General features: G+C 29.6%; 2 protein-coding genes across 3 annotated transcripts in view; one reads left to right on the forward strand and one right to left on the reverse strand.

Moving 5' to 3' along the window:
* LOC107439563 (mitochondrial calcium uniporter) overlaps positions 1-3623 on the reverse strand; it is a 131749-nt gene extending 128126 nt beyond the window's left edge. The window contains exon 1 of one of the 2 annotated variants that reach the window (XM_043050005.2): positions 3411-3623. In XM_043050005.2, coding sequence (XP_042905939.1) covers positions 3411-3512 — 102 coding nt within the window. In that variant the 5' untranslated portion in view covers positions 3513-3623. The remainder of the gene's footprint in view (positions 1-3410) is intronic. The other variant, XM_043050006.2, reaches the window with a different exon arrangement.
* LOC107439562 (alpha-(1,3)-fucosyltransferase 11) lies at positions 3599-8158 on the forward strand. The gene is made up of 2 exons (XM_016052206.3): positions 3599-5384; positions 8012-8158. Exons 1-2 carry the CDS (start codon positions 4234-4236, stop codon positions 8145-8147), a joined length of 1287 nt encoding a protein of 428 aa, XP_015907692.2. The 5' UTR covers positions 3599-4233; the 3' UTR covers positions 8148-8158.
* The last annotated feature ends 1610 nt before the right edge of the window (positions 8159-9768 follow it).

The raw sequence follows: 9768 nt of genomic DNA on the forward strand, positions 1-9768 counted from the left end.
CTGTTTTTTACTTAATGAACAGCGCCATTAAATCTAAATTTATTCGTTTTACAGTTTACTTTTTGCTTTAAAATGGTATCGTTTACTGTTTCCGATTGATGTATGTTTTTAACATTAACAAGTTTCCATTTTGATGGGGGGGAAAAACCTTACAGATAAAATTCATTGCTTAACTCATAGCAAATAAGTGCACTGTCTGTCCAAGTGCATTTATAAACCGTGAAAGGCATATTTTTATTTAATGTTGCACTAAACGTTTTAACAACAAGAACTTAGATAAGAATTAAATATCCACCCATGCTTGAGTTTATTAGACTTACATATTTAATTTTAGAGCCATCATTTAACAGTCGACCCAATTTTTTTGTGTTTACGACTACCAATGTTCAACACCGTAGCCTTGTAATTTTAAACACAATCCAGAAGACAAGTGAACTCCTGGATCAAGTAGTGGGAGAAATTTACTTTCGGGGAGGACTTTTTGATGGAACTAACCCGCATTTGCGTTACATAGAGAGAGAAACCAAGAAAACCTCCCATGGTAAGCCTGACGGGAAGGGAACTTTAACCCATGATCCGACTACCACTGAAGATATTTTTACGCATGCACTGTGGTCGGTGCAAGCCGGATGCGTAATTCGTGTTGACCAGCCATCGCTGGGATTCGAACCCGGTTCACCTCATTGGAAGACAAGAGCTCTATTCTTGAGCAATCACGGCTATGTTCAATATTTTATAGTAATTATAGATAAACAGGAAAAACTATATTGCTTATATTTTTTTAAGGAAGAAAAGGTGGGCAAAGTTTGATAACGAAATTTTTCGCTAATTCCTAAGACATCATTAAAACAAAATAATAAATATACTAAATTCTTCGCTATTAAAATAACGTAAAATAGTCCCCTTAGCAGCAATGAATAATAAAAGACAAAACATATTTTTTTCGGAAAACATGGGGTTTCGTTTTCAAATTTAAAGCTTTTTAACCAGTAAAGTATGTTTGACCAAACCTTTATTGCAGTGATGCTGTCGTGTAAAATATACCATTGACAAGCAAAACTTGAAATTTCAATAGTAGTAGTACTTTATTTCCGTCTTACTAGAGCTGCAGAAATTGACAATGGGCTATTGGCGATGGTCAAGAATGACATCACAATTTTGATCCTCTACAGTTGTTGTAGTTGTCGTTGTATGGGCTATTGGCGACGGTCTGGGAAACATCCCTGAGGATGATCCGAAGACATGCCATCGCAATTTTGATCCTCTGCAGAAGGGATGGCACCCCCGCTTCGGCAGCCCGACGACCTGCACGCGAAGTCGAGCACTTCACGGTAGCAAAGTTTAACGAGGACCAATACCGCACACCCTCGGTCCCTACGCAGACTGATCCAAGTGCTCACTGACTGCAGCCAGTGATGTTCGGCTTTGATGTTCTATTACAATCAGTCGTCCACTGTGAGATTATTTTACCCACCGATATTATTTTGTGGTATAATATGTTTCCTTTTTTATTACCAATAAAAGCTATTTTATACCGCAGGGTGATGGGGAAGAGGAAGAGGCTATCAAACGTAAATTGGAACTTGGGAAGTGAGCGTTGATTCACAGAAAAACGACGTAAAAAATTAAAATATAAACAATACTGGTCCTTTTCTCTACAACGAAGTCTAGATATTCTTGAATACAAGAATCCAAAATCTTTATATCTTCCTTATTTTCGCCTCGTATTATCCGTAGATTGTATATTTACGTATTTTATTACTTTTTAACAATATTTTAATAAATCTCTAATAGCATTAACCTTTTCAGAAACTAAATGTTAATTTTAGATGAAATCGTTTCTAACTCTCAATATTTTAATTGAAGTTAAAAGCAATCTAGGTAAGCTGCTGTAGGAACGGTGCCATAAACTACATTTGGCTAGTAGAAAGATAGAGTAGAAGGCAATTTGTCATGAGGTAAATACATTTAAAACATGTGAACAAAGACCTATTCTAAGCATGTTCTCGTTGATTATATATCATTTGTAGGAACTTCAGTGTTTTCTTATGCGGGCATCATACATCAATGCTGCTTTGCTTCTGACTAATATTAAATCAAATCTGAAGATTCATTTNTATATATATTTAGAAGATGGCAAACGGGACTTAATAAAGGTCTTTATAAAGGAAGAGTCATACTAAAGAGCATAGACTGCGCTATACTCCTATTAATATAATTTATATTAGTAACATTTATATTTATTTGTCGTATACTATATATATAGAGAGAGAGGGAGAGATTTCGGTATGTTTATTTAACTATCTACATATTAATAAATATAAATATCAAAATTGCGGGATTTTTTTCTTAATTAATTGTAGTTTTAGATGGTTAAAAAGAGTAGAAAGCAATTATGATATTAGACAAAATAAATTTACAGTGACGAAATTACGTTCTAATTTAATGAAATTATAACACTCGATAACAATTTCATTAAATTGTATTAAAAATTTACATTCAATTTCATGAAATCAATCACATATCGCTAAAATTTTGAATGAAACCTTTTTTGAAATTAACATTCTGCGGCATTTATATAAACAAACATTATTTTTCCAAAAATTTAACAAATAAAGGTCTAAAACTTGTAACTAATAATTGCATATAAGAAGAATGTTTCAAACAACTAGAAATCCAAAATTAAATCAAATTTATGATACTAAATAAACATGTAGGGGATAATAATAATTTTTTTTATTTCAATCTCTCAAAAATTGATATTAATATAATAAATTAAACAATTCTTTAATCGAAATTTATTTCTTAAACAGGACAGGTTTAATTTAAAGCGCCCTAAACTGTTAATGTAATAATTCGCTGTTTGATTATACGAATACAAAAACAAATGCGAAAAAGAACTAAGAATGTAACATTATAAGCGAAATATTATTAAAACGCTACGCATAATCCTCGAAAATCCAAGGTCATAAAATATAAAATCTTTGTACAAAGAGACTGAATTTCCAATTTACTTTCATTATTATTCTTAGCGAAGTTATTTTCTCTTAACATTGTTTAAAAGTTTTCCATGAATTCTGAAGTCGTGCTGTCATTGTTAAAAAATAATAAATAAAAAAACCACGTGTGATTGTTTTCATTACTCAGCTGTCACTATGATTTGACAGTCATCAATATCAACCGGAGATTTTCTCTTACCGGTAAAGAAAAAAAAACGATAGGAAAAACAATATATTGTTTTGATTATTTTAAATGAAACTACTTCTTTATATCTATGATAACTAAAATATTTTTCGTTAAAAGAAATCCATTCCTACAGAAAAATATATTTCATTTTTTTATCTATATTTATGTTTGTATATTGATTTCACCACACCTACGGAGAAGTAAGAAATAATAATAAATCGTACTTGATACATGCAAAAAGAACTATTTTGCCGCCATATTCCAAAAGTTGTGTTAGTTATACTCCAAGCTATTTCAGGCATTCTTTTTAGAGGCATTAAAGCCATCACAAAACTTAACACTCACAGACAATAACAAAACTTCACTTTCTGGTTGATATTTCAAGCCACATTTGGCGCACACAAAATCCCAAAATGAACAGGAAGTGCGTCTGCTCTTATTATGGATGCCAGATTACGATTTCAGATTATTTGTACATTAAAAAAAATTCTAACACGACTCAAAAATAGAAGAGGAGAATTTATTTACATTGCTATTAATTTGAATTTAGCTATGGAGTCTTGTAAAAGTAATATGTTTACAATTTAAAGAATATTTATTTTATATTTAATTACTGAAGTATCACCCGACTTAACCGTAACAGCGGATTGTGAAAACCACAACAACAACAAAGCAAATCAGAAAGTTGTAAGTTTTGACAACTGAATTTTATTTTTCTAGTTTCATAACTTTAAATTGTTAACAAAAAAATATTTTTTTTCGACTGCTGAAAATAATAATTTGTAGTAAATTTTAATTTCTTTTAGAAATGTTGAAGTACATAATAGTGTTACGATAGTATTTAAATAAAATAGACATTTTTGACTCTGTGCGTAATCAAATATTAAAAACTGTCTCATAAAATAACTAATTGTTACATATTTCTTTATACGTCCCAAAATCTAAGAAAAATAATTATTGTTTCATAAAATTTTCAAATAATGAAGTCATCATTTCTTGTGTATGATTTTATTAACCTTGATTTCTCTTGATGAATGATGATGTACAATGTTTGTTTCATTTTATTTGAGATTTCTTGTTTTTTGTATTATCTTTGATTTGATATCCATTTCTTTTGCTAAAAAATTCAATCCCAAAGATCTTCCAGTTGTGATTTGGTGGAGCGATTTATTATATCCTTATGAAGCAAAAGAAAAAGAAATCCATTGCTCTAAAAGTAATAAATGTGTATCCAGCTTTAAAAGAACTTATAATAATGATGAAATACCTGTAGCATATTTATTCTATGGAACTGACTTCAAAGGGGACAATTTACCTTTACCTCGTAAATCAAATCACCTATGGGCACTTCTACACGAAGAATCACCATTGAATAATTTCTTATTTTCCCATTCCTCGGGTATTAAACTCTTCAACTTCACTGCTACATTTTCTCGACACTCAGACTTTCCACTCACCACACAGCATTTGCCAAGCTTAGATTACTTAATGCGCAAACCTGTTCCATTAGAAATTAAGAATGAATATCGTAAAAACGGTACCGCTCCTGTACTGTATTTACAGTCACACTGCAATGTGCCTTCTGATAGGGATCGTTATGTTAAACAATTGATGGAATTTATTGATGTTGATTCATATGGTGAGTGTTTGCATAATAAAGATCTTCCAACTCATCTATTATCCACAGATACTCATAATGATGAAAGCTTGTTTCACTTTATATCAAAATACAAGTTTCATTTAGCATTTGAAAATGCTATATGTGAGGATTATATTACAGAAAAGTTTTTTAGAGCCCTGCATGTCGGATCAGTCCCCATCTACAGGGGATCTCGATCCATTGAGGATTGGTTACCGAGTCCTGTGTCTGCAATCATAGTGGACAACTTCAAAGACCCTCAAGATCTTGCAATGCATATTTCGAGGCTTGATGAAAATGACATCCTCTATGAAGAATGTTTAAATTTTAAGAAGGATATAAAAAATATTTTTTTAAAGCAAACTATGGAAAAAAGAACATGGGGTGTCAATGATCCCAATGAATTGGATTTTCTAAGAGGGTATGAATGTCATTTGTGCAATAAATTGTGGTCAGATGATCTGCAGAAGAATTCTGTTGCTAACAAAAGTCATATGAATTGCCCTCAGCCTCACACTTCACTGGACATAGATATCAAAAAATCAATAAAAACTGACCAGTAAGTTAAAACTAATTGTGGGTTTTTCCATATCTATATCTGTTGGTGTAAACTGAAAACTGCAATGTAATAAGTAAAATTGCCTGGTTCTCGTACTTTGAATTAATTTTTAAAAAATTAGAGGTAACTTCAAGTTTTTACTCTTCGAGTTTGCACCATTCTATTTTAGAATCTGGTTTTTGGGGCTTAAGAGGGGATATTTCTGTATCGTGATCTGTCGCACTAACTACAATCGTCAAGGTGCCAAATGCAATTTTTTTTAAAAAAACATGTAGATGTTTGCCCAGGAGTGGCTACAAGCTATACAACGGTAGTTTCACAAATTCAACTTTAGGAAAAACGGTAGTTTCACAAAATACTTTTTCTTAAAATTTTATTTTTGTATCTCTTAAGAAACGATAAATTAAAATTTTTGTGTTGATTTTTTAATATAATTTTTAATTTTTCACAAATTATGTCTAAATTTTCACAAAATAGGTACCTCTGAGAAAAACCTAGACAGACCAGAGTTGGACATTGATTACAAATAATTCTTGTTATGTAATCAATTACTTGTAAGCGCTGCAGGTAATTGCAGATACAAATAATTCGGATCTCTAATTATATCAAATTCGGACAAAAATGTAATCAAGTAATTTTAATTATGATTACAAATTTTTGTTTGAACTATATTCGTGATTACAAAAATCAGTTTTAGTAATCAATTGCTTGTAATTGTTATTACAAGTAATCTAAATATATAATTGCAAGTAAAGATGATTGTATGCAAAGTAAAGCAAGTAAAAACCAACATGTAATTATATTATGTAATACATATACTGTATTGTATAATGATGCATTTTTTACCAATTTACATTCGTATTTACCTAATACTTACGTATGTAAATAATTAGATACATAAATTTTATACTTACCTGTACATGCTTATATTGCATGCATAAAATGTATTTAGAAACGATGTAGATGATTTTCAGTGCACTAAAGAAAAAATTGCCCACCCTGATTAACTTTTGATCAAATGTTTAATCACTAGGGCTCAATCTTAAAAGTTTTGAAGTGGTGGCATAAAATATGCTAATTAATTACTGCAGATGATATTTTTAAGTTACAAAATCAGACTCAAAACATACTTTTTCTGAATAAACAAACCTTTTTTTTTTTTTTTGACGAATTTGGATTTCTGACCCTCAAAATATAGAAGGTTGCCACAATCAAAGAAATATGGTCACTATAGTTTGGCCAGGAGAACAGTCCAAAGTTTGGACCACTTTATGTTAATTTTACTTTTTGCGTATTTCGATATATCCCAAAAACTTTTTAAACAAATCGAAAATTTTGCACATCGTCATAAAATTCATTTTTCCAAAGACAATTCAGTACAAAATATTAATTTTAATAAATATTTTTTATTTTTTATTATTTTGTTTAATAATAATTGAAAAATTTGAATTGTAAAGTATACAGTTTTTTACATCATTTTAAAATGGCAAAATCGGATGAATAGTTTCTGATAAATAGAATTTTAAATAAGCCATATTTTTAGAAGAAATTCCATCAGAAATTCAAATCTGTCAAAAAAAAGGCATGTTTATTCAGAGAAGGTACATTTTCATACCTGAGGTCATAACTTGAAATATTGTCTGCAAATTATTTAGCATATCTGAAATCACCCCTTCAAAATTTAAGATTGAGTCCCAGAATGTGAAGATACAATCATTAGATCAAAATTATTTAGGATGGTCCATTTAATTATTTTTTACGCACTGTACATTTTTACAAAATGTATATTTTTTATGCAAGTGCTTGTGTATGTTCAATGTATATCCGTATTTGTGTATGCATGTATATATAATATACTTGCTTTTGTTTGTACGAACATACATGCATTGTATATACATAGTGCAGTAAAACGATATCACTTTGTCTAACATTCGTTCTAATGATCTGATTTACACATACCAAATGTCAATCTCAATGCCTCCTGGGGGGTGACCTCAAATATACTAATTATTAATTAAGTTACAAAATCAGATACAAAAGCGTACTTTCTCAGAAAACATATTTATATATTATTATATAACATATATATATATTTTGGATTCATAACCGTCAAAACATAAGGGATAGATGAGGATTTGCTACAGTTAGTGGAAAATGCCTCACACAAAACATTTGATATTTATGCATGTCAAAAGAAAATGCTTAAACTTGTATTGCCAGTTTAAGAAATGATTGCTGAAATTGAAGTGATACCGATGAAGACAGAGAAATGGAACCACAACCAGTCTACATTTATGGAAAGCCTTTGAAATGAGACATTTCCAGCATTCACACAAGCTCTGAATAACATTCAATACAGGAAATGAACAGCAATATGAACTAATGTTGAAAATATATTGTTTGCACTAAAACATAATTATTTCACTTAAAATTTTTCATACTTATTGCAAATTTATTCATTTTTAAGTCCATCTTTTTACTCTTTTTCAAGTTTTTATTTTGCGTTTACCTGGATTTATCCTTTTCCCATACCTATTATTCGCTATTTAAAGTCCCGTAAAAAATTATCTATCTAGGTTCTGCTATAAGACTTCTATTTCTTCATAATAATTTGTTAACTTTTGTAGGTGGCTTTTAGAAGAATGGGCTGAAACGTATTGGTTTGCATTGGATCAAGCTAAAGCAATAGAACAGATGATTCAGAATAATGAAAATGATACATCTAAGTTTTGGAATTATATATCAATGAATAAATATAACTAAATGTATGTTTACTTTTGTATTTTTCCTTGAAAATACCTATTCTATTTAATTATTTTTATTATATGTAATCATTATAGTGCTTTCCAGAATATTAGTATGCACTTTCAATAAATTTTTTACATTTTTTTGCTGATTAAGAATGTTAATTCTATTCTGACTTTTGAAATTAAAGAGAGCTCTCACCTGTTTTCAGCAATGAACCAAGTACCTACATAGGGTTTTGGTTTTATTTGTTAAGTTTCAGAGGATAATTGAGACATAATTGTTATCAGAAAATTTATCTATTAAATTACAAACCACAGTTTTAAGTTGTACATATTTTCAAAAAAAATTTGCATACTATTTAAGATATAATTAATTTAATTTTTTGCACAAAAAAATTTTTTAAATTAAATACCTTGCATGCATTAGAACACAAGTCATTCATATAATCTGTTAAAATTAACACATATATACAATTAAAAATATCTAAACATAATTCTGAATCCCCAAAAGAAGGAGATTTCCTAAATTTTGTATTTTTCATTGCCTAATACTAAGATGAAATTCAAAATTTTCTCTACAAATTTACAATTGAAGTCAATACAAGAAAAACTTAGTATTAAATAAAATATTATTAGTTCAAATTACAGACACAGACAGAAATTATGGATGTATAATTTTATTTTATTCCATTCAGAAATTTGGAAAGCAAGCATAAAAAAAAAAATTTACTGTTTTGAGGAGTTTTTTTATTTTTAGTGTTTTATGTATAGATATATTATCAATGGCAAAGCAGAAAATTAGAAAGATAAAAATAGAATTCAAACAGCAGAACTAAGAACAGGCATTGTCTAACATACAAGTGAACTTGCCTCCCTTTACTCAGACGTCTGTGTAGAACCGTAAAGTGCCCCACAACGGGACAGATGATCCCTGTCCATTACTTCTTCAGAAGTACTAAATGAACAAGTAGGATTGGTGGAAATGTTGTGCAGATGAGTGGCAAGGTGTGTAGACGAGCAACTGCACTGCATCTGGTTTATTGGGAATAAGAGGACTTCAGATTTTAGAGCTTTTTGAGTCTGGAAGTTTTGTAAGATGTAAATATTTTTTATTTTTTACAAACAGTTTAATCCTCCAATAGAAGAAGGCTGTATTAGGATGTTGTAGTAAACCAGCACCTCTCTTTTGCAAGGAAATTGGCTGGTTCATTGACCCAAAGAGCAAAATGGCCAGGTAATCACTGGTTTGAGAAAATCAAAAATTAAATTTCAAAATATATTAACAATATAGTATTTGAAAGTTAAAAAATATCATTCTCCAGCTAAATCTGCATCCATTTGATGTGTGAAATGAAATAATTGATTTATATTATATATTCTAAATGCGTTGAAAAACAGCCAATGTTTATTTAAAAAAAACATTTTTAAACCTGTTTAGTCTATTAAAAAAATGTATAAATGTGTTTTAAGTTTAATATGCATGTTAAAATTTTTCTAAATTCTTTTGCCAAATTTTGATTTAATACGTATATTTGTTTTATAAATGTTAATTTAAGACTCTTTTTGAAGTTGTACATCGATTTCACAAAAAAATATTTAAAAAGCAAAAACTAGTAAATATTCACACATCAATACAG

The sequence above is a fragment of the Parasteatoda tepidariorum genome, chromosome 4 (assembly GCF_043381705.1).
Source record: "Parasteatoda tepidariorum isolate YZ-2023 chromosome 4, CAS_Ptep_4.0, whole genome shotgun sequence".
In the NCBI taxonomy this organism is placed as follows: domain Eukaryota; kingdom Metazoa; phylum Arthropoda; class Arachnida; order Araneae; family Theridiidae; genus Parasteatoda; species Parasteatoda tepidariorum.

Excerpts from the sequence above, each read along its gene's own strand:
- LOC107439562 (XM_016052206.3), top strand. The coding sequence starts at position 4,234 with ATGTTTGTTTCATTTTATTTGAGATTTCTTGTTTTTTGTATTATCTTT. Across the intron at positions 5,385-8,011 it reads AAATCAATAAAAACTGACCA|GTGGCTTTTAGAAGAATGGG; the intron begins GTAAGTTAAAAC and ends TAACTTTTGTAG.